The sequence below is a fragment of the Conger conger genome, chromosome 7, assembly GCF_963514075.1.
Source record: "Conger conger chromosome 7, fConCon1.1, whole genome shotgun sequence".
In the NCBI taxonomy this organism is placed as follows: domain Eukaryota; kingdom Metazoa; phylum Chordata; class Actinopteri; order Anguilliformes; family Congridae; genus Conger; species Conger conger.
The window spans coordinates 16,369,442-16,395,260 of record NC_083766.1 but is presented as its reverse complement, the minus strand read 5'-3'; the positions used below and the strand labels follow the sequence as shown (position 1 = coordinate 16,395,260).

At 37.8% G+C, this 25,819-nt stretch overlaps 1 protein-coding gene across 4 annotated transcripts in view; it reads left to right on the top strand.

Annotated features, from left to right (window-relative positions):
• The window catches only part of LOC133132952 (protocadherin-19-like), a 76,605-nt gene extending 69,538 nt beyond the window's left edge, over positions 1 to 7,067 (top strand). For all 4 annotated transcript variants that reach the window (XM_061248802.1, XM_061248799.1, XM_061248801.1 and 1 more), the window contains one exon: positions 4,528 to 7,067. In XM_061248802.1, the coding sequence (XP_061104786.1) occupies positions 4,528 to 5,078 (551 nt within the window). In that variant the 3' untranslated portion in view covers positions 5,079 to 7,067. The remainder of the gene's footprint in view (positions 1 to 4,527) is intronic.
• Positions 7,068 to 25,819: the final 18,752 nt, after the last annotated feature.

Here is a 25,819-nt window from a genome sequence, read left to right as displayed (position 1 = left end):
ATGTTATTATTGTGAATAGTGTATGTATTTTTTACACTTTTCTCGACCTGTTGCTGTCTCACGAGAGCACAATAATAGTTATTAATAATATTAGTAATTCAATAGGAGTAGTATTTTATTTTGGGTATGTCATTGTCAAGCTTGTGTTAAGAAAATGGGTGATACTTAAGGGATTAATATACTATCATATACATAGCAGGGATGAGAATTTTCATGCTTTATTATGAATTCTAAATTTCAGTTTATTCATAATGGAGATTTTTATAATGCTGTCTTGTGTATTAGCAAGGCATTTCACCTCGTATCTGTTTGGGAAGAGCCACATTACTGTAGAAAAATGGTGGTTGAGCAAATGAAATTAAGAGGAAAAAAACAACAACTATCTGATCTCTCTGGCAGAATCTCCACAACAGCCTCCATATTCCCGACAAGGGGAAACTAGCACCAAAATTCAAGTGAACAAATTTAATTTACAATAGGTACAATTGAAAAACAATAGGTGGGCCTAATGCGTACTGGAAATTTTACTCTGCTAATCTGTAAAAATGATGCACAAGGATGATTCATATGTGATTAAAATCACAGGAGTAATAGGAAATAAATACAATTACAGGCCCTCCTGTGGTCAAACTACTCCTTTGTGAATAGGGCGCAATTGATATTTAAGACAGGAAATATACAATCATATTGATATAACAGCCCAGTGTTTGTTTTCAGAATAATCATATATATACATATTATATAACCTTATAACCCCCAACCCAACTCCCCATAGATTACATTCACACTCTGCAATTAAAGTGTAGTCCTTAGTTCATGTTTTGCAAAGAGCCGAGTGTCAGGCTCTGTATTTTCCATCTAAACCTCCCGGTTCTGGTAGACCCTTATCCCTGCAGGATAGCAGGAATGTTTGAACCAGTTTTATGATTTCATTTTTTTGTGAAGAAGCACATCTGTTTTTCAGTGATAACAAGGCCAAAAACAATGTATGCCGAAAGGGACCAGAAGTCTAGCAGAGGCTCACTGTACTTTGGAATCTGTTGCTGAAATAAACATGCCGCCATGTTGTGTTGAGGGACTCCTCTTCTTTATTTGCGGTGTTAATAACACAAAGTCATTAAATACTCACCACAGAGGGATTGTGAAAGATCTGAAAGATCTGAAGACAGGTATTTGTTAATAAATACTACTACTACTACTACTACTACTACTACTACTACTACTACTACTAATAATAATAATAATAATAACAATAATATTACTACTACTAATAATAATAATAATAATAATAATATAGCAGTGCAAGGCTGATAAAAAAGAGGTCAAATAAAAACATTAATATGAGGTGAAAAAGATGAAGAGAATCAGACATTAAGATGAGAATAATACAAGTGATAAAATGTCAAAGACAGAGACAAGGCTAATGCTCAAAATGGAGACTGTATGACCTGGCACTATACTTTGATAAAATGATTAAAGCTGATTACAGCTGATCATTGCTTTGATAATATGTTAGAATTTTGTTCACTTGAGTTTTCTATAAAGATAGAGGGGTGCAGAATTATATATTAATAATATAATGCTAATATCATTCCAGGCAACTAGAAGCATTCAAAGTGGAGGATCAGTGATATACCTATGATGTACAAACTTACATGTCTGACTGTACATACACTAGTAGTAGTGTTCCCCAAGGAATTGAAAAAACTCCTGGATTTCATGCATCTCATGTGTTCAGGAACTTCATATAGAGTTTTCTATGTTATTTAATTAGAATTAAAAATTTGGGCCTTGTCTGCCTCTCAGTGGAGAATATTAAACTGTAATGGTAATTACATGGAATGGGAATTAAATCCTGGATAGACAATGTTTGATGAGAAATGTAGTGTTCCGTACTGCAATTCATGATAAACTCAACTAACATCTTATGCATGGCTTTCAGTTTTCTGTTAATATATACAGTGTGTCATAAACAGAGACAATATTCACTATTTGAATGTAAAAATAATGACAGCTTTGATGTCAGTTGCAGCTCAGTTGTTGCCCCAGGAGAAAAACTGTGACAGATTTCCACTCAACCTTCAGAAGCTCACATCCTCACATATTACTCCCAGTGTATATAACGATTTGAGATTCTTGGAATTGAGTATTATATCTTTCCAGACAAGCCCAGATTTAATTTTTGATAGCATTTTATTTAGCAGGCATATATTGAGCGACTGGATGCTGATAAATCCATCTTATGTGACATCCTGTGCGTCTTAATTAGACTGAGGAATTCTTCAAGGGGTTCCATGTGAGTGTAGGTTTGCCACCTAGTGTGCAGATTACACATGTTGTCATGGTGATACAATTGACAAGTGCTGAAGAAAGGCCCTTATGAGACTTCTTTGTTCCAGGGGCCTGGTAATTACACAGTACATTTGTGACATTTACTGCAGTATTTTCTGTGGCTTTTATTTTATGAATATTTCTTCATGAATTTTCTTTCCACTTTCTTGAATCACTCTGCCAGACACTCCTTTGAAGACAGAAGAACTGTTAAGTTTAAGATTAAATGCAAGCGAATACGTGTGTGTGTGTGTGTGTGTGTGTCTGCCTACATGCGTGCATGCATGCGTGTGTGGGCATGTGCGTAACACTGATCTTCTAGAGAGCAAAGTATACTGCAGTCCTTCCTGCCACCACCAATTTAAGAATAGGATAAATTTGTAGCATATCTTATCACATTGTGTGTGTGTGTGGCACTGATCTATCTTCCACCCATTTAAAAATATGAGAAATTCACAGCACATGATATCATATTGTGTGCGCATGATCTATCTTCCAGTGAGCAAAGTAAACTGGCATTCCATCGTAACTGCCACCTCCCATCTAAAAATATGAGAAATTCACAGCACATTGTCGCATGAAAGAAAGAAAAAGTAGGGATCATATCTCTTGGCCTAAGCATCACTACCGTCATCACTATCATGCCCTGGTCTTATGTCTGTCATCGCCTCCTGAAATGATATGTGACAAATTGGTACGACTGTCTTACATGCCTGCGGTCCAATCAGTCACACTCATCACATCACATCAGTTTGAGCTGGGTGTCGCTGGCAACCACGCCCCTGAAATGCACGCCTTCGATCTCTAAATATAAATTCAACAGAAAATTGTAGAGGGTAAGAGGTAAATAAATCAAAGGGGGAAACATAATTGATGTTAATTAGGTGATATAACAAGCCAAGAATACCAGAAGGATATGTACACTGGGGTCACTAGTGCTTTTCCCCACAAGCCATTTCTGCCATCATTAGCATATTGTGACCAGGGGCCCGCTATATGACAAGGGGTGTAGAATCTTCCACCACGTTCCACAGCTGGGTGCGTTTCCCACAGAAGTGAACAGAAGCACCTTCCTCATATTATCTTCTCCCTGCAGTCCTTGATTACATTAAGAATGCTTGTGCTGCACGATGTCTGCCATCTTGATTTGGTCCTTTGTTAATTCACCTCATTTGAACAATGCCTGTTTGGGCTAGATCGGGGGGAAGGGAACAGCTGTGTTTGCTGCGTCGGCAGCGCATGTCATAATTAATGTCTGAAACCATGTTTGACCACTCTGTGATCATCTCTGACTTGGTTAAGAGTGCGCAGTCGACACAGCTGTGGAGAAATGCATCTCTCCTGTCCTTCTTGTTTAGAGGTTGTTTGCCCAGATGGCCAGAAATGAAATATTTATGGAATCAAAAGGCTCTTAGAAAAAAGTTGTTCTGGAAATGGTGTCGAAAGAGAAATACAAAATGTAGGTCTTTAAAGTAATGGCGGAGAAGAGGGAAGATGACAGCTCTGGTAGTGGTTGGTACTGGAGTGTTTTTGTTATTAAAATGATGCAATGTTTGAAACTTTCTTCTCCGTCACAAACTGCTGAAAAAAAAGGACAGCTATATGTAGTAATAGATTCTGACAAATGTTGTTTTCATAACAATGTTAAACAACATTACATATTTATCACTGGCAGACAGCAGTGAACCAGGCAGCAGTCATCACTTTTCTCATGTCTTTCCTGTCGAAATATACAATTTGCTATTAAAGCCCTGTCTTTTCTGTCTCGGTCACTTTAAAAACACCCAACTTCTGAACTAGAAATGGGCTTTTAGCATTTCACAGCACTGCCTTTAATTGCTATACTTATTTTTATTTATTTATTTATTGATTGATTTATTTATGTTGCAAGTAACACGGCATGATTAGGTGTCAGAATGTTCTGTCGAGACTGAAGCTTTAAACTTGACAAATAGAAAGAAAATTGCTTTACCATAATGAAAAGAGCCTGTTCACACTGTTCACACTCAGACTTCTAACATTTAGAATTGCAAGGAAAGAGGTGGACACGTGAGATGGAGTATTTGTTCATTGAAATAACTGTAGCAGCTGCCATGTAATTGTATTTGTGAGCAGGACTTTTAGATTCTCAGTCATTTTTTTCCCCTGGCGGCCCGGGTTTTCATCGAATCCCACACGTCTCCGTTTCCCTTGCAGACCCCAGCGAGACCTTCCACTGCCAGGAGGAGTGCCGTATCCTGGGCCACTCGGACCGCTGCTGGATGCCCCGGGTCCCCGCCCGGGTCAAGTCCCCGGAACACAGCCGCGACGTCATCGCCCTGCCCATCGAGCCCCCCGCTGCGGACCTCCCGCGCTACGACGACTGCGGCGGCAAAAGGACTTTCGCCACCTTCGGCAAGGACGGGTCCGAGGAGGCGGAGCGGGGCGAGGGCAGGTGCAGGAGGACAGCCGAGCCCCAGGCGTGCAGCCCCAAGGCCAATGGGGCGGTCCGGGAAGCGGGCAACGGGCGGGAGGCGCTGAGCCCCGTCAAGTCCCCCGTGCACTCAAAGAGCCCCCTCGCCAAGCCCACCTCCGCCTACAGCACCCTGAAGAGGCGGGAGGCTGAGAGGATGGCCAAGCACGCCCTGATGCGACAACCCGAGGGGAAGGACAGCGAGCCGGCCAACCGGGAAGTCGGCCAGAGCCTGCACGACTGCCCAGGAAAGGAGTCTCCTGCCACCCGTCGCCTGAAGGACATCGTGCTCTAGGCCAGGCCCTGAGGTCTGGGAGCGGGGCAGGATTAGGGAGGAGAGCTAGCGGCGCAGTGCCCGGAGGGGGGAGGGTGTGTGAAACAACAGACATACCTGCTTTTGAGTATGAGATAAATGACGGCAGGAGAGAGATGTGGACGACCATGTCTGCAGTACAGCACATATTAGGAAGGATTTTTGTCAGTGGACGAAATGTGCTTTGCTGGACATCTGTGGAAGTGGAAAACAAAAATTTACAGTTTCTCATTCGGCCAATAAACTGAGAGGGGATGACACGTCCCACGGGCTACTGTGTAACATGCCAATTAGACAATCTTCAGTGGGAAACCGGATTATGTTTGAGCAAAAATAGATATAAGTAGAGTCATGCCTTTTTTATTTTTCTATCTTGATATGGCCTTTTTGGTTTGTGGTTCAATTCAGCTGCTGGATTATTGTACAGTCCCTTTCAAATGCACACTCCCTCCTGAGACCCTCCACTATGTAGTAGGCAACTGAATCTGTACAGATGTTTCTCCGGTTCTTGTGGGCCAATTTCCTGTTATGCCGCCATGAAAAGAAGGGAAAACAAATTGTTCTGCTGCCATTTTGTTCTCCTTTTTCCTATTCTCCTTTTGTCTGAATCTCTTTCCATGCACTTGAATATATTATAGCATTCCATAATTGTGAGGTCAAAAGCAGGATATTTTCCTTTGTTTAACTACCGGTGAAACTGATGGAACATTAAGCATCAATTGATGTCTTCTCAAAACAGCAAGTGGCAAAGTGGTCTTTAAAACTAAACTGAAATTATTATAAGACTGAATTCTGCTTTCTTCTGTGCCCATTCCTGATTGTAGGCAATGGGCCAGAGTTTCCTATGTCATTATCTGGTGTTGTACTTTATTTTGAAAATCTGAGTATGGGGGCGAGGATATAGGGGACAGTCACTCACATGTCTTGCTGTGTGTAACACTGCTAAGGTTTCATGATTATGATTTATAATAACCTGTTGTTATGTGACAATCCCTTTAATGTTTCCTTTCAAGAGAAAAATAAAGCATAGATATTTGTGTTCTACTGAAGGTGAAGTAGCATTTGTTACACAAACACGTAAAATAATAAAAATACATATGCCAAAATCTATTTTATACATAACTTAAAATGTATTATGAGAAAATGTAATGCTGTCTGGTTAATTTGTCAGTAAGTTATACTTGAAATTAACAGGCTTTTTGATTTGTTGTTCTTTTTATATTGATTTACCTTTTGCAACCTGAACTTTTTGTTTACTATGTTACTCCTGGCAACTGTTGACTTGCAGTCTATCTTGTTGTAAAAGAGTTTTTTATTGGTCAGTTCTTGTGCCATCGATTTTCTGTAAGCTGTGTGGGCAAATAGAAAAATAAGAAGAAAAAAAAAAATCAGCACCAACAGTAGTGTCAGTTAAATGAGCTTAGAGTGAGATCAGAAGAAACCAAAAAATGAAAATAAAACAAGAAAAAACAAGGAAGCAAACAAAACAAATAAACAGATGACATCAGAGGTGATTGTTTAGTCTTAATATTTAAGTACAAAATGGATAAACCAGCTTTGTAAGCTGGGGAGATGGTTCCATACAACTCTGCAAATCTGTTCTTGGCAGGATTTATTTTTGGTTAATCCATATGGCAATATATAGTGATTGTTATGATCAATAGCTTACCTGGCCTGCCTGGAATGCAGAATAAGTTCAAATAATTTAAGAAGTTGAATCCATCATATGGAAGTCGATGATGCCAAAGCAGATGTTGCAGATTGTTGTTTTGGAATGGACTGGCTAAAATCCTACAAAACAGCACTTGTTTGTGTTGCTTTTGCGGTTTAGCACATGGATGAAAAGGACAGTTCATAGAATGGAACTTAACTTGAATGTTTGCAGGTCTCACAAATGACTTCTGGTAACATGAAAAGCTGAACAATCACTGAATGTATGCAGCAGCTTATTATTAAACTAAATGTTCTCCACTTTTGTCTTATTTTCCTTCCTGTGTCTGTCAGTGTTGGGTGTCTTCATCACATAGTAGCTTTCTGTTTGGTATGCAAAAGACAACAGCAAAATGAGTGAGACTAGAGCAAGGGTGCACAACTCTGGTCCTTGAGGGCTGGTTTTTGTTCCAACCAATTGCCACCTCCATAAACTCTATAAATTACCATGGTTCAGGCCTGTGCTTGTAACAGTGAAATCATTAGGATATACTTGCAGTCTGCAGCTGTAGCCTGTACTTGTACACATGTATGATAATATATGATTTTAATTAAGTTGGCACAAAATCCTGAAACAGATCAGCCCTTGTTGTGCACCCCTGGACCCCCCTGAATAAAACACATTGAAGAGTTAGTTCATAGTTGGGAGCCCAATGTTAATGTCAATTCTCATACACTTTCCATGATATCACTTCTAGATCACCAAGTCAATAGATTATCTTAATTAAATGTATTTAATATATCCCAAGCTGTCAAATGAAAAGAATCCACAAAGAAGCCTCTCCAGCCAACAAACATTTCATTTAAAGTGTTTGAATTCTTTTATTTATTTGCTATGTGGCATATGTACTGTTCAAGTATGAAGTATCATTGAGGTATTCGTTGTTCACATTTGGCCTGTTGCTGAATAGCTTTATAAATGCAAAAGTGAATAATTTATGCTCTAACCCAACATTGTTTTCTTTGAATTGCATTGACCTTGCAAATGAATAAATAGCTGGTGAATGAATGAACACATTTGCAGAACATTATTGAAATAAGTGCCAAGAAATTCACAGTTCAGCCAGACTGACTATGGTTTCATTGTTAGTGCCGCAATTAGGTGTCTGAAGGTAGAGAGAGGGAATCGTGTTTTTGAACTCAGGATAAATTATTCTAAAGCAAAGTGCTAGGATGTTCTGCCAATGCTTGTTCGCTCAATGCCCCTAAGTTCTCCCACGAGTCACAGACTGTGGAGTGAGCCACACTAATGGGAAAATCTGCGTCTGAGGAAATTCATTGGAGCCATTGGTCCTGGAGAAAAAAAAATGAAAAATGAAAAGTGAAACCCATAAGCAGCTGCCACACAGCTGCTCTTTCTGATAAGCAGAATATACCTTTTTTTAAAAAATATTTTTTCAGTACTTACACTTTCTGGTTAAGAAAACATGAAAGTTTGCCTGTCTGTACGCACACTCTGTCAATCTATTAAGAGGATCTTGTTTCCTCCAACCAGGCTTCTACACATAATCTATAGTGTGCTGACTCCAATGACATTGGAAGGGTGAGTCATTTAGCCAGAACAGTATTTGTATCCTGTAGATTCAGAACACAGGCTCATCTCAGCCCCAGGGCTCCCAAAGTCCCCAAGGTTAAAATGAGAATTTCAGAGAGAATCGCACCCTTGTTTCTATTAGAAATATAGAAGTATAATGCTGAATGATTACCCCCCTCCACCCACACAGAAATATACAGTATATTTTTTTCATTTTCATCACATTTTCATGATCTATACTGTACTGGGCTCCAGAATTATTGGCATCCTTTATAAAAATGAAAAAGAAGGTGGCAAGTAATAGCACAGATAATAATCGAAATGTTATGTTCAAACTACAGTGCAGTCTAAGTATTTGGACAGGTTTACAATTTCTGTTCTTTTGGCTCTACTCCATTTCTTCATAACCCCCTAAATATCACCCATTATTTTAATTATTCCAAGCATTACTAAAAGAAAGTTACAGAAGCTTTTTTTCTCACTGAAAATACTTTTTGTTCTTTACTGGATACATATTATTGTTGCTGTCGCTGGTACGCTTAGAAACACAATGAAGCCAAGTCACAACACTGCACAAATCCCATTTCAAATTTGAGGACAACATCACCAAACATTTGCATTATGCATTGATTTTTTCTAATCTATGTAAGTTTTCTAAAAAGAACATTTGGAGAAAGGGTCTGGGTCTCATGAGGTGTAAAATATTGGATTTTGCTTTCTAAACTGAACAATTTTAAGATGAAGTGTTTGCACTTTTCCCCGCCTGTCACCCTCTCCTACCTTTCTGTCACCAACTCCCTCTCCTCGCACAGATTGAGAAGATCAAAAAACAAGTACAATAATTGCATCTAATAATACCATACAAATAATACCATCTTGTATACTAATATATTAATTGAGGTCCATTGATTAAAGGTTTTGTCAAATACCAAACCCCCATCAACAAGTCAAACATTTTTAGAATTTCACATGCTATTTATTATTCAAACGCAAGCTGGTTCCTTATTTATAAGCATACTGAATAATAATAAAATATTTTGTGAATGTATTTAAAAGCTCACCGATATAAAATGGGGTCACGTCACTGGAAAATGCCCTCTATTGTGTTGTGCCACTCTCTTCCTCGGACATATTCAGTCAGACGAGAGATTCCTTGCAACTCCTCCAAAGCAAGGCATCGCAAAATACATAGATTTCTTTGTAAAATGTTAACATTTTTTGGCATAAAACCTCAAGAACGGTTTTTGCCAATGCGCAACAGGCTCCACGTGCGTATTGAAAATGGTAGTTTTTTTGTCCTATGTAATCATAACAATTTATACGCTACTGGAAATGTAATGTCATTAGCTACAATGTTTTTTAGTCATCACTACTATTATATTCCCATAGGCGGTTCTTTGATGAGCTGAAGATATACAGAATTTCCCTATACACGGATGGGGGTAATGCATATGGCTGATTCTTCGTTAACTGTTGCAAACCAGCTGAGAAAATGTCAAAAGAAATTTAGAGATTTGTCTTAATTGAATTTTCTTTCACTTGGCAACATCTTAACACTATTCTTAATGATTTTTTATGAACATTTTCTTTTATTTTTTATAAATGTCTGTGGTGTTACCTTCACTTATGGTACAATATCATGTGATATGATCATTTTGTTCCCTGAAGTGCAATACTAGTATACTAGTATATTATACTTATACTAGTTTGCTGTATGAACTCTAAATCCATATTGTGAAGTGGTGTGAGAACCACAGACAGTTTGACGAAATTATCATATTTGTGTGCAGTTGTCTTTGGTGTTACTGTCTTTGATGTTACTGCCAACTGCACACAAATATGATAATTTCTTCCAAACAGAAAATAACGAGACAAAAATGATCAAAATGAACAAAAGATGAGGGGCACTTGGTGAGCCAACCAGTGGGCAGTCAGATCCAGTTCACCACCTAACCAAATGAAAGCACAATAATTAAAATAAGGCAATGAAAACAAATCAAGGAAACACATAATACATAAACATTTATTCAATCCCTATTACATGCTATACGTGGATATACTCATAGTCTGCCAAATAAATTGCTACGGGAATTGCATATGAAATAAATATATAGCCTTGCTGACCAATATGAACTGTCTATGTGGCTTTTGGACCAAGTAAAACTGGGGAAACCACTTACAATAGCATTGAATCACCAGCCACCAACATGTTTTTACAATGTGCATGCTTGGTTCTCTTGTTACTACAGGTAATGGCAGCACAACATTTTGCTATGTAGGTAGCTAACTCTAAGTAATACAACAACCAGCACAGAGATTTATGGAATTGATGGAGGCTTGCACAATGACTTCCAGAGAGTTGTATTTTAAAACTACACAGTTGTGTAGTCAAACGAGTCTGAAAGATTTAGTGACCAAGCTCCTGAGGATGCCTTTTGTGTGGGGCCAAGAGTCTGAAGGTGTGTGAGCCAGAATAGACCAGTTGTTACTTTAGCCCTGTGACATGAAAAACTCAATCCTTTTGACTGACACAGAGCATCCACATAACCCACTAACCTCTCAATTAGCACTGCACTCCTAACAAGATTGATTTGGAGCTGTAGAAGTGTCAGTGTCACAATCTGATTTGATGGATGATAACACAATTGAATCCTGTCATATTGTCTTGAGATCTTGGCCTTTTAGGTCCAGATTAAAATCAAACTTTTCTATTCCTGGACACACAAATTGAAGTCCCATCTAATTTTCTGTCAAGCAGTTAATCTTCTCACTACACAGCAAAGACAAGCAGGCAGCAATTATTTTAGTGTTCCCCTTTCCATCTCAAATTTCAGAGGCAATGACTCTGCTTTGAGATCATGCAGCTACTCCATGATTGCAATATTATGTAATTCATCCGATGCCATTTCAGGGCACATGGGCCTGTATTAGGGGACATTTGGTAAGGGTGATTTAGTTCAAATTTTATGAATTTGAAGGAATAATGTGGATCACTGTTCTACTGGAAGATCCAACCATGAACCAGTTACAGCCTCCTTACAGAGTCATCCAGGATTATTAAAGTCAACAACCATTTGTTTAATTTGATTTGAGGATTCTCTGATGAGTGAAATTATGGAATGTGTTTGACTTGTTGATCGGGGTTATTTGACAAAAACTTAAATCAATGGACCTCAATGAATGTATTAGTATACAAGATAGTATTATTGCGATTATCATACTTATTTTTTATGATCTTCTCGACTTGTCGCTGTCTGAGGATAGCTGCAAGGAGAGTTTGGAATAGAGATGTAGGACAGGGTGGCAGGTGGGGGGAAGTGCAAACCCTTTTTTTCAGGATAAAATGTGTTGTATAGTTTAGTAAGCAGTATTTTACACCTCATAATATCATTTAGTCTTCAAATGTCCTTTTTGGAAAACTGCTGAGACATACATTAAAAAGAAACTATGCAGAATGCTCATTTTTGGTGATATTGTCCTTTGAAAGGGGCTTTTGTCCAGTGTTGTGACTTTGACTCCAGTGTGTTTCGAAGTGCACCAGCCACAGATACAATAATCTGTATCCAGTCAAATACAGCAAATATTTTCAGTGAAAAAAAAGCTTCCACATTCACTGTGTTTGAGCTTCTGTAACTTTGTTTAAGTAATATTCATTCTGGATTCATTCTGACTCTTGGAAAATAAACCCCAAAGTGTTACCATGTACAAGACACCAGGATTGTGCATGTCGTCAAAAGGGTTAAAGAATAGTAACCACTTTATTTTGGGTATGTCATTTTTAAGCTTGTCTCAAGGAAAGAAGCAAGGAAAATTAATGAGAACAGGTTGAGACTAGACTTGGGCCAAATACATATTTAAAGTATTAATTTGAAATACTTTTTTTCAATACAGCATTTACAAATACTTCACGCGTATTTACATAAAAATACATTTAAGGAATTTAAGGAATATTTGCATATATTTGCAATTAATACAGAATTTTTTTTTTTTTTTTAACATTCAAAATACTGAATTTTATTTCATGTAATTATTAGAAAATAATTTCACAACATAAGACCAGTGGTGCAGCATGTGCAATTTCACTAGGCTGTTGAAAGACTTGAAAGCTCTGGAGAGGACAGTATATTGAAGGGGTCAGATGACTGCTGACGGCCCCAGTGCAATTGTACCAATTTCCATTATTAATTAACAGTGAATATGTGACTGGCTCCATGCATTTTACTTTTTCAGTTTATCATTGCATTACAGAATGAGAGCCACAAAATGAAACATCAGATTGAGTAAATATTTATGGAGATATGACTGGGTTTTGAAGGGTTTATTGGGACAACTAAAGTCTCTCAAACAGGCCTGTCTCAGGTAAGGCTCCAAAGTGTTGGAGGGAAAGAAACAGCAGTAAAAGTTCTTTGCATTGACCGTGAACCAAAATGTGTGCAATTTGTAGACTACATTGTAGCCATTGCGAATTTGCCTTTAACCCTCCCCCTTTCATTGCAGGGTTTATTTTAAGAACTGTACCAGTGATGTCTGAAGAAATGACCAGCAGCGCTTCCTTCCATGTAACAGTAATTCAAAGAGAAAGGTCCTGCTCCGCTGCATGATCAAAAATGTGCAAAGAATAACTAAAAGTATGAGCGGATGTCAGTTCAAATGTCAGTTCCTCAAGTGAACACAGAGGCAGGACACACCTGATTAGGTAGTTCACAATATTTTATTTTGAACCGTTTTATTCCTTTTTACATCATTGAAAATAATTAATGGAGCTCTGTTACTTAGTAATTCTGTTTTCAACCACAAATCACAAGAAAGCGGGAACAGTGCTGGGCTTCTTTATTTGGGGTGAGACACTGAGGTACTTTAATCACTGGATTCTTGACAAATATGTTGAGATGACCAATTAGCACCTAAGAACATATTGTATTAACACCTTGGCATATATTTAAGTACCTTTCTGCAGATCACTGACATATGTTTGCTTGTGGAAATAATGTGCAATATGATCACTTTGTGTATTCAGTTGCCCCTGTTTTACTTTTTCTTTCTCTGTACACCTTCTTTAAGGTTCAGATATGTAACCATATTACATTTTCTTCAATAACACATCTCAAGTCCCAGGACTAAGATTCTGAAAAGCACATCCTTGTCATAAGCAGTCTATAACACAGGATATGAAGAGACTGGCATCTGAGCAGTGATTGTTATGAATACAATCCACCTCCAATTTAGTTACAGCATCAAAGATGATTAGTGTGTGGTTAAAACTTAAATATTGAAACAGCAGCATTCTCATGTCATCTAGGCCCAGAATCTATTTGTTGTTGCATGCATTAAAATCCTTTGAAAAAAAGCTTTGAAGGCTATATTTGCCTGTCAGAATAATGTATCATTTGAAATATATATTGAAAATAATGAGACGTCTTGGTGGCCACTCTTGAGTGAAAAGATATAAATAAATAAGCAGTGCACTGTTGATCCCAAGTTTGGAAATAATTGTATGGCATTTAATTCACATGGGATGTTTTTCTATTATTGCTGCATTATTTAAATCTCTAATTATTTGTGAAGCGCATAAATCAATTGTGCTTTGATTCATTTTATGTTACCGTTTTATGGTACTCCCAGGGGTTTGCATGGGAATATTTCTGAAAACATAACAATCAATAGAATTTACTGTGACATTTCTTCTTGTTAATTAACAATCTCATTATCTACAGGGAATGGTTGTTAGGCAGTCAAGTTTATTGTGCAGGCAATAATATTTTCTGTGTGGAATTTATTTGAGCTGACATAATTGCTGGACATGTGTGGTATTTGGTTGTGCACTCTGGTAAATGAGCTGAAGTACACAGGAATACACATTCTGATTATTCACATAACCATAACCTCAATCTATCCCTATGCGACAAATATACAGGACAGCAACAAATGCAATTTACCTTTTATAAGCCAAAGTTAATTGTGTCCTGCCACTTTCACACTGTCAGTTAATGAAATAGCCCTAATTAGTGATGATTCAACCATAGAACCCAAGCTGTGTTTGGAGAGAATGCTTTTATAGACTGCATCATCATCTGATACAAAATTCACATCCCTGGGATGCTTATTCAGAAGCAAATATACTGCTGTTAGTGATAAAATGTATACAAAGTACTGGTAAAACCCAGGTTAACCCTTTAAGTGTCACCTCTTTTCTTGACACAAGCTTGAAAATTACATACCCAAAATATAATGGTTACTATTCTTGCACCCTTTGAGTACAGACATAATCCTGATGTCTTCTGAAAGGAAACCCTTTGGGGTTTTTTCCCAGATTGTAGTACTACTAAAACAAAGTTACAGAAGCTCAAACACAGTGAAAAGATTTTCTGTTTTTGAGTGGATACAGATTATTGTGGCAGTACCTGGCACACTCAGAAATACAATGAAGCCACAGCCAAAACACTGGACATTTGATGACAATATCTCCAAAAATTAGCGTTCTACATTGTTTTTTCTTAGCTACAGTCTCTTCAAAAAGTATTGGAACAGCAAGGTTGTTTTTGCTATACACTGAAGACAATTCAGTTTGAGGTCAAAAGATGTACATACAATGACAGATCTGAATTTTAGCTTTTATTTCCTAATTTTCATCTAGATTTGTTAAACAACTTAGAACAGATCACCTTTTGTATCAGACTACCCAATTGGTGACCAAAAGTATTGGAACATGTAACTGACAGGTGTTTCCTGTCGCCCAGATGTGTCCTGTTTGATTAATTGGTTAAATAATAAATAGTTCTGAATGACTACTCTTGGTTTTGGGCTTGGGTTTTGCCTGTAAAGACTACATTTGTGTTGGAAAAGATAATCCAACATCAGATCAGAGAGATGTCTTTGGGAGAAAAGCAAGCATTTTGAAGCGTACAAAAGAGGAGAAATTGTACAAGCATTGGGGATAGTTTGTACAACAACTTGGAATGTCCTGAAAAAGAAAGAAACAGCTGGTGTACTGAGGAACAGACATCGAACAGGTTGGCCAAGGAAATCAACAGCAGTTGATGACAGAAACTGTGTAGGAACTGTGAAGAAAAACCCCAAAACATAAGTCAGTGACATCACAAACAATCTCCACAGGGCAGGGGTGAAGGCACCTTAATCAACCGTTCGAAGAAGACCTAGAGAGCAGCAATATAGAGGCTATTCAACAAGATGCAAACTATTCATCAGTAGTAAGAATTGGAAGGCGAGATTACAATTTGCAAAGTACAGAGATGAGCCACAAAAGTTCTGGAACAAAGTTTTATGGACTGATGGGACCAAGATTAACCTATACCAAACAGATGGAAAGGCCAAAGTGTGAAGAAAGAAGGGATCTGCTCATGATCCAAAACATACACGCTCATCTGTAAAACACAGTAGAGGATGTGTCATGGCTTGGGCTTGCATAGTTGCTTCTGGATGAATGAATGGGAGGAACTTCATCATGGAGCAAGACAATGACCTAAAACACACTGCCAACACAACAAAGGACTTCATTAGGGAGAAAAAGTGGAAGGTCAGTCACTAGATCTTAACCCAGCTGAGCATGCATTTCACCTCCTGAAGAGGAGATTGAAAGGAACACCCCCGAAACAAACAACAACTGAAAGAGGCTGCAGTAAAAGCCTGGAAAAGCATCACAAAAGTAGAATGCAATAGTTTGGTGATGTCAATGCAGTTATTGCAAGCAAGGGATATGCTACCAAATATTTAGTATAATTTACTTTGATTTACATAGTCTTGGTCACTTTTACTCACCTAAAAATGGGGTTGTCTGATACCAAAGCTGCTATGTGCTGAGTAGTTTAACACATCTAGGAGTAAATACTAGGAAATAAAAGCTGAAATTCTGACCTCTTGTCTTGCATTCATCTTTTTATTTCAACCCCAAATGTATTCAATGTATTGTAAAAACAAAAGAATTGGCCTTGATGTTCCAATACTTTTGGAGGGTATTAGGCAGTTACTAGGTACTAGGATGTCTAGGCAGTTTTCTAGAAAGGGCATTTGGAGACTCCAAAAGGAGACATGGAAAATAAATGATATTATGGTTCTAATGACATATAAAATACTATACTTTGCTTACTAAAATATGCAACACTTTTCATGATGAAAATAAATCATTTTTATGATTTTTGTATTCCTCAGACAGCAACAGGTCGAGAAGATTGTAAAAAAACAAGTACAATAATTACATATAGCATATATAAAAAATGTAGTGTATAAACCTGTAGTCTGAATGAATAATTCACTGTGATTATTATTATCAAGCAAAAAATTATATTTTAATTCAGTGAGTCAGACAGTGAAACACCGTGTCCCCATGCCTGAGTGAGTCTTACACTCATTGATACACAGCTCCTCATCAATTAAATCTTGATAAGTTCCGAAAAATTCCAGATCAATGCTTCTATTTGACATCGCCATGACAATGATTTTGAAGTGGGTTTATCTTTGAAAATTAGGAAAACATACAAAATGTTTGCTCTTTACTTTGAGGCCAGTAACCAGAGAGGAAATAGTCGCTTTTCAGATATGGCCAAAGAGAAACTGAAAGCCCAGTACTGAAAGAAAGAGCCTTGACAAAGTAAGATACGCATTTTCTGATTAGACATGCACTGCTGCTTCCACTGTTTCACAGAATCCACATCTCTCCCCTGACTGTGTGTAGGTAGAGCACAAATGACATAGAGATGACACAGGCTCCTATTTTTATTACACAATGGCACAAGTGAGGGCACAGACATCTGTTCCATTCTTTGGGGAGCCGGCTGTATATTTTTGCATACTTTTTGTTAAACTGCAGTGTGATCACATTTATTTTCACATACAAGTAAATGTGATCACATTGCCTAAACCAATGTCATGTTTGTTGACATTTCCTTAACACCCTTGGTTTACTCCCTAACAATGTGTGCAAAATATTCTGTTACTGCTAGGATAGGACCAATACATAAAAAACAAAGACATACTTATGATTAATAAAAAATATTGTTAACAGTATACATTGACATGAAAATTGACATTTTCACAGACGTTTACAACCCTATTTAGTCCCATTCTCTGCAGCATGCATACAGCACTATAAATGTCAAATGACAATTTGACTTACCAATGTAACTTCAAAGGGAATGCATCATGTGCTTGTTTTGTTCCATTTACTGACTTATTTCTCTTTTACAGAACACAATATGTTTCTCAATTGTTCACACTTGTTATTGTAATTTAGATTAGATTACTGAACAAAGGCCTGGTGCCTGTGGGGTCTTTTTTTGTGAGAACATTCACACTTCTCACTACATAAGTGGATTGAGCTCTGTTTCATATCCCCTGAGAGATTTAGCAAGATTGCTGGACATTTTAGCCAAAATAACAAACTTTCATATTAACATAAAATAATAATGTGAGAGAACACAGAGAACACAGTGTAGTTATTTTCCATTAAGAATTTCACACTGGTACCTTTACAAACTCAAAAGAAAGAGTTATAATAACTCTTTAACTAATAACTAATAACTGTTGGGATTGTTTGCAGGGGATATAAGTCTTGAAAGTTGCTGGAGATTAATGCCCAAAAAATCAAACCTCTAAAAACATTGCTAAATAAATTACTTGGAAGATTGCACAATAGCCTGAATTAATAAGAAAACTGCTTTGATTAATCTGGAGCAAAAAGTAAAAAAATTAAATAAAATCAGCATAGAGGATTAATATGCAAGACCTAATTATTCCAATCATTCCTGCCATAAGAATACAATGAAAATGTGATTGGGGTCCAGCTTTTGCAATTATGAATGCAGCATTAATGCAACCTATGCCCTGGACTGAACCCAGATCCTCCACCTGTGTCTGCAGAGCTAAGCAAGCTAAATTTCCTCATTGCTTGCCAGTGCTTCCTCATTGCTGACCGCAATCTGCCTGGACTTGGTCCTTCAGCTACACCCATCACCCCCTTACATTTAGCTATGTTCAAACGGCTGACAGACTGTGAAGAAGTGGTCAGCTGAATTGTCAGCTCCAGTGGGCTGCAGAATTATTGGCACTCTTGATAAAAATGTAGAAAAAAGCATATAATAAACAACATGCACAATGATCTATTTATTCATACTGGAAAACTATATACATTAATTTGAATATATTTCTCTCATGTTTCAGTGTTTATTTAGTAATCTATTTTCTGAAAACCAAGCTGCCAAAATGATTGCCTCTAAAAAGCATGGCCATACCAGCAAGCACGTTGGAAGGGTGGCACAAAGATAGCCCTTACTGGGCACAATAAACAAAACCAAGAATCTTCCAAAACCTCATTGAAATTATTACTGGAAGAGAGTACTATGGTCAGACATTGAATGTTTTGGCCATACACACCATCAACATGTTTGGCGGCAAAATGGAATACATACAAGGAGAAGCGCCTCATACCTACTGTCAAATATGGCAGTGGATCATTGATGTTTTGGAGATGTTTTGCCTGATTTTGGTAATGTTGACAGACATTCAAGTGCACTGGAAACTCAACCCATAAACATTTTCAAGGTGAACTGTGAATATTAGAACAGATTTAAGGAAAAAATTATATCAATTGACAGTGACTTTAGGCAAAGGGAAGGTGGACATCATGGGAACAATATAAGAGATTGTGGCACAGAATGATTTAAGTTAACTGCCCCAGCACTCTGCTACCCCATTACTTGGTAAATGGCAAATGGCAGGCATTGATATAGCGCCTTTATCCAAAGCGCTGTACAATTGATGCTTCTTCATTCACCCATTCATACACACACTCACACACACCGATGGCAATTGGCTGCCATGCAAGGCCCCAACCAGCTGTGTCTTGCTCAGGGACACTTCGACACAGCCCGGGCAGGGGATCGAACCGGCAACCCTCCGACTGCCAGACGACTGCTCTTACTGCCTGAGCCATGTCGCCCCACATTACTTACCATTACAATGCACATGCACAAGTAAAATCAAAGCATGAACAAACTGATATGCATACTTTAAACATCTGGCCCTGTCATACTAGCATATAGCATCTAATGTATAGTTCAGTTATTTAGAAGAATTCATGCATTGTGGCACATGCATGTGTACAAGGCAAAGTATGAAGGGGAGGGCCAGGTGAATCTCGGTATCTACCGAGAAGTGAATCTGTATATGTATTTGTACATCTTTCATTCATGTTAACAACTATTTTAGTTAATGCTAATTCATATTGGAATAATGATTAAGTAGGGATAATCCCCCTGGAGCAATATGGGGTTAAGGGCCTTTCTCAACAGGCCCAACAGCTGCACAAAGGCTACATTGGGGATTGAACACCCAACCTTCCGGGTCCCCGTCAAACACCTTAGCCAGTAGGGTACAAGCTTCCCGAGCATGGAAACTACTGGCTGCCGAACACAGGCTGTGATGTGGCTGAGACGTGACCTGAAAGGAAGAAGGCCAAGGACAGGATTGTCAGAGGGGAAATGTGAAAACGTGGTGACACACATTCTCCATTCCCATCATTCTTCCCCCTCAAAAAGGAAAAAAGGTATGACCTTCCCCAATCATTCAGGAAGGCAGATTCAAGAACGTTTGTGAAAATAAATAAAAATCCATCTTTTTCACACTACACCTCAATGTTTCTATTTGCCCTTGGTGATACTTATCAATTATAACTTTGCCTATCTATCAGTATTGGCTCTCTCTTACCAACCGGCTCTTACTTGTAACAAAAAAGGGATATGAAAAACCAAAGGAAAAAAAACAAGAGTTCATGGTATGTCTATTAATGTTTCTGTGGCTTTATGCAGCAGGGCGTAGCCTATGTAATGAAGCTGATCGATTGCAAAAGACGATGTCAGCTATCTGAATTTGCTGTTTATTTAGCAAACTATATAGCACACTATATGGACATCCACTAGATTGGGATTAGTAATCAATTTCTTATAGTGAGCCATTTTAGCCACAGACAGCGAAAGTGTGGAAAAAAAACAGCCCTCTTAAACCCCAAGCCAGCCATGCCCACAGGTGCAGCTAATTCGCAGGAATGAAGCACTCAACTCAACCAGCACCTGCAAAGAGAAAACCAGAGCAGGCAGCCAGGTGAGTGGATCACAACACATTAACTTCTGTAAGTTGCTTTGCCTAAAAGTGTCTGCTAAATGACTAAATTGCATGGGAAAGGGAGAGAGGGAGGGTTTCATTGGCAATCTTGGTAATCTGTGAACCATGCAGTCTAGGAGGCAGAAATCTGGATTCAGAAGTAGAATGATAATGAAGAAGGCAATTCAAATGCAAACTTTCATCTCATGTATTCATTCTCAATGCAATTTCATTAGATGTAATTGCTTTTGTTTGCAGAGATCAGTTTTAAGGAACATTAACAGCAGAACCTTCAGGGATTCCTGTAACATAAAATAACAATGCCACATATACAAATATTGTTCTCTGAAACTCTAAATCACAGTTTGGGGAGTGCTGGCTATGGCATCATGTTGGGCAGTTTGAATTGTTTCACCTATTGCCCAGCATTTTAAATGAATCGAGGTGAATGTATGCCTTGTGATTACAGGAAAAACAGTGTTTTCCCTGTATATCTGATTAATCCATCATTTCAAGGCAACAGTTTAAAATCAATCGATAAATCCAACAACAGATAAATGTTTCTTTATCTATGTGTAACAGTAGATTTTAGATTTTTAAATTTACTTTTAATGCAATGTTATCATCCACAAGAATACATCACTTAGTTACAAATAACAACATTTTTGCTGTGCCTTTTTTTCTTTTATAAGATAATAAAACATTAAGAATACATTTGATATTAAAACGGATATTTGACCTATAATCTATACCTATATCCTATAACCCGCACCTGTGATGATCGATTGTTAGTTTCTGCTTTAAAACAAATTAATATTCACTCTAGTTGTTCATGGGTGCATTTATTTTGCAGATCCATACATAACAAAGGAAAGGGAGAAATCTAATCGATCCCAGGCAGAAAATCACAGCTATTTGGAGACAGAAAAGCAAATACCCCCGCGCCACGAAAAGCCTATTTGTCAGACATGACTTGAATGCAGAGTGAATAATAATTCCTTCAAAAAAAAAAAAAACACTAATTGAGAGCTTCTTGCAAAACTGAAAGGAAAACAGAGCAGCAAGCCCTTCTGATGCATCGACTCTCCGAGGAGGCTTTATAGAAACCTTACAGGATGGCAAATGTACAATTTCTCAATTTGTTTCCAGTTCAATTGATTCATTTTGTAATTTGTGTTAAAAATGGACTATACTCAGTGTCCAGAGATGTCTACTGACAGCAACAATTTCCCAGTTTTGAGAGGAAAAAATTATAAAATGCCTTGTCACTGGTTTAACATCAGACTTAATCAAGCATACCCTTTGTTGCAGAGATGAGTTCCAGGACAAACTCACTGGTAAATTTAAACAGAAGACATGTGTGAAGCTGTAATGGTGTTCACAAACCAAATTTGGCACACAACGCATTCCATTCATTTTCTATGGAGAGCCTAGGTGTTGCGTGATGTTCACAGTCTGGCGAGTGCTATGTACCTTCAACAGTTCTGTATTTGAATATAGTGATCAGCCCATGCAATCAATTGCATCCAGTGCAGCCTGCCTGGCTTACAAAACTAGGATCAAACTTTCAAACTAGGAGTTATAAATCAAGATTCAGCAACTGTATTTCTCATTTCTCACCTCGAATGAAACATATTTTAGTGGACTGTTTATGAGGAATAAGAAAAAGTTCATAAAAAGTCTGCCATATTGTTCTATTTTGCCAAAACAAACGAATGCAGTGCTATCCAATCAGGTGCTGATAGTGTTCTGTGGTAGATTACCTCCCTTTTCGTATGAATCCCATGGAGCCATTTATCAGACGGAACCCACCTACAGTACCAACTTGGGGGTACAGTGCGTCACCATATGCGGTCATGGGATTTGGTTTGTGTTGCAAACATTTCTCAATCACTTTTAAAAGGTTTCATCAACAAAATTACCCTCTAGTTGTAAATGTTTTTTTGTTTTTTTATGGTAAAGAAAAACTTTTTTAATGTTCCAAAGCAAAAATGAAGTCTTTAGCCTTTTTCCCTCTCTCATGGTCACCTCCTCAACCATCCCACTCACAAAACAGTCTGCGGAGGAGGCAGAAGCAGAGGTAGGAGAGCCGGCTGGCTGAGATGTCATTTTTGGAAAGACATTGTGTGCTGCCCCAGGCTGTTGCCTCAGGCTTTTTTTAAGATGGCTATTACAAAAAACTGTAACAAAAAACAAATGAGTTTTATTCCATTCAGTGTTTCACTCATTTTATCTTTTTTCCCCCAATGGACATTCCCTTTGACATCTGTGAGAGACCATTTTAGTGATGATTATGACTTCTGGGCTTCTGTCAATTGGACATGATCTCCAAAATCACTCAGGTTGCCACAAAATGTAAGAAAGCCCAGTATCTTATTCAAAAGAGAACACCTTGTAAAAATGACTATTGTATTTCTTGGAATAATTCTTAATGTGTATTGCTTTAAAAGAATTAAACATGCAAAACACATTTTTGGTGACCTTCATTGGTACACTGGGAAGTGACTCATCATTGAATTACATGTTTATCTGACACCCTTATCCAGAGGGACTTACATACACACACACACACACACACACACACACACACACACACACACACCTCAAGGCAATGGTCTTAGGAAAGTGTGTGGATCATATTGCCTTGCAAAACAAGTACCATATGTCTGCTGAACCCATTTACAAGGGGGCCTGCTGCATATAAAGTCGAAACTCAAAGTCATGATATGAAGCAGGAAGTAGCTTACATAATTATGATTATCAAGCTCCTTATTATAAAATACTCTTTTGTCCACTGACTGCCACTATATTCTCTTCTTTATTACCATCATGCAAAACACAAGCATTAAAAGAAAAGCTCTATTCCATTAAAATGGAAATGTATCTAAAATCAGGTTTTTAAGGGGAGCTCCCAAAGTTCCCAAGGGAGCTAAATAATCAAACAATCAAACAATAAGACAATAAGATTCCCTCATGCAATGCAATGCAAAATTTGAAACATCCTGCATTTTTGAAGTATGGCAAATGTCTTCTTTAACAGTGCTAGAAGAAGTTGAAGTTGAGTCAAGTCGTCAGAAACCTCATGCTTGTCTGCAGCCTCCCCTTGCAGGCTTTAAGCTCTTTCCCATCTGCCTGCTGGGCAATATACCCAATATACCCTAAAGAGAACCACCCATATTAGGGGAAGGAAATTTTCTGACCTAATTAACAGCTAACAGTTAAGCTAAAGCAGAAGAGGCTGTCCAACTTTTAAATAAACGCGGTGCTCCCCTTAACAGTGACTGCTATCATTCCGTTTACACAGCCATGTCTTGTCATGGTTTTCACTGTGGCCTTCTGAAAATTCCTAATTTACTGCTCTAGACCTCTAGAGGGCTTGCCGGCTTAGCTCAGCAGGAGAGATTGCTTCCCACATGTGGAATGCGGTTGTAATCATGGCCGATTGCAGGCCTGCTTGGAGTACTATTTAAGTCTCTTCCTGGCACTTCTCTGAGCTTTGGTGTTTCAGTTTGACACATGGTCCTATTTTTTGTTTTCCTTTGCATTGGTTAGCTCCTGAGAACCTTCCCTAGTTTTGTTTCTTGGTTCCGCCTCTATTTTGAAGGCTGTTTTCTTGACCATTTTAATTCTAGTCACATTTTTGGTTGGCAGATCGCTGGGGAGTTTTATTCCCTTTTTCTGTTATTTTCCTCATCTATTTTAGTGGTTATCCAACTTATTGTTGGTAACTTTGTGATCCCTTCCCGGTCGCTCTTGGTCTCCCGCCCCTGCTCCCTCACGTCTCAGCTTGAACTTTTTTTAAAAAATTGATTTTGTTGAGTGTCTTTTGTTAACAGAATTAATATATTGCATACATGGAAAAGAACATGATCAAACAACTGAAGTGTCATGCCTTTGGGCAAAGTTGTTGCCATTCAGATTGCTATCAAACGTACTGCACAGCCCATTCAGTTAGACATCTAGATAGCTTAGACCAATCAGTGACATTTCACAATAAAAAATTAAATGCTTGTCTAGATCTCATTTTAGCAGAATATGCATTTGCCTGAACTGTACAAGACCAATGTGTCATGCCAAGACAAGGCTCTTCCAAAAAGCCATGCAGATGTAATTCACAGACTACTACAGACCACAGACCACTGTGTTCCTTCACTGATGTCTTTTATAGCAAGAACCAGCTTGCTTTTAATTTGAAGTCTCTCACTCTATAATAATAATAATCATAATAATTAGAAGCAATTATAACAATTAATTTATTCAATTAAATAATAGTAATGTAATGATGTACATGAGATCGAACATTCAACTCAATTATGCCACAGAAAACCTTTCCTTGCGATATGAATATCTAGAATAATTTCATGTAGATATAATCATGTAGATATAAATCCACAGAATGACACTTGGGCAATTCCACTGTAATGTCAACCTGAGCATGAAAAAATGAACTTACTTACTTCCCAATTAGACTTATTATGTCCCAAACAGTCGATTGTGACCATTTTAAAATCGGATAAAATGTAGACTAACAGCCGGAAAATGCATAAAAATGTATTTCAGTCCCATTACCATTGAAATCAATGCTATTTGCCGGCCATTTGAAAGCATTCAAAACCAATTCAGATGGTTTTCTCAATGTCAAAACTGACATTCATAACCATTTCATATGATAACGAATGTGTTATGATAAAATTTGGAAGTAGATCATCAAACAATGTGCATTTCAGACATGTCACCTCCATAATGAGACAAAGATATAAATATTTTAAAAATAGCTATCCATTATATGGATGTTAAACTTTGTGCATTTAGAGTCTCCCCAAAAAACTTGCGTCACATCCATAACACAAGTTATTTGTCATATTCCTTCTTTTTGGCCCTTCCCCTCAGACATGTGGGTGCTATTTTAAGATGTATTAACATTTTTTTATCATGTAAGAAGATTTTTCTGAGGGATTTCGTTTGTCAGTTTGTGTCGAAATGTCACATCCATAATGCAGCAATTGCCCACTTATCTTTTCAGTCTGACAAACAGAGCATGGAACATAAAGAGGTAGATGTGAAGGCTTGCATTAAATTTGATATTTGGCATGGTATAATGGAAATAATGGGCGTGGGGGGAGGGAGAAATTTCTGTCTTTTTCTTTAAAACAGGAATAAACCAAACAATTCTATACGTATCATTCTTTTCAACTAGAGTATCTGCTGCCATTTGGTCAAGAAATTGTTCATCCATTTTCTCTTTTGTGTGGTCATTTTCTAATTTGGCAAGCAAACCATTCATGTGAGCTAATTCATCACCAACCACTTAATGAAAGGAAAATGCCGTAATCCTTCACCAAAATAAACCTGCCTAATGATTGCTTTT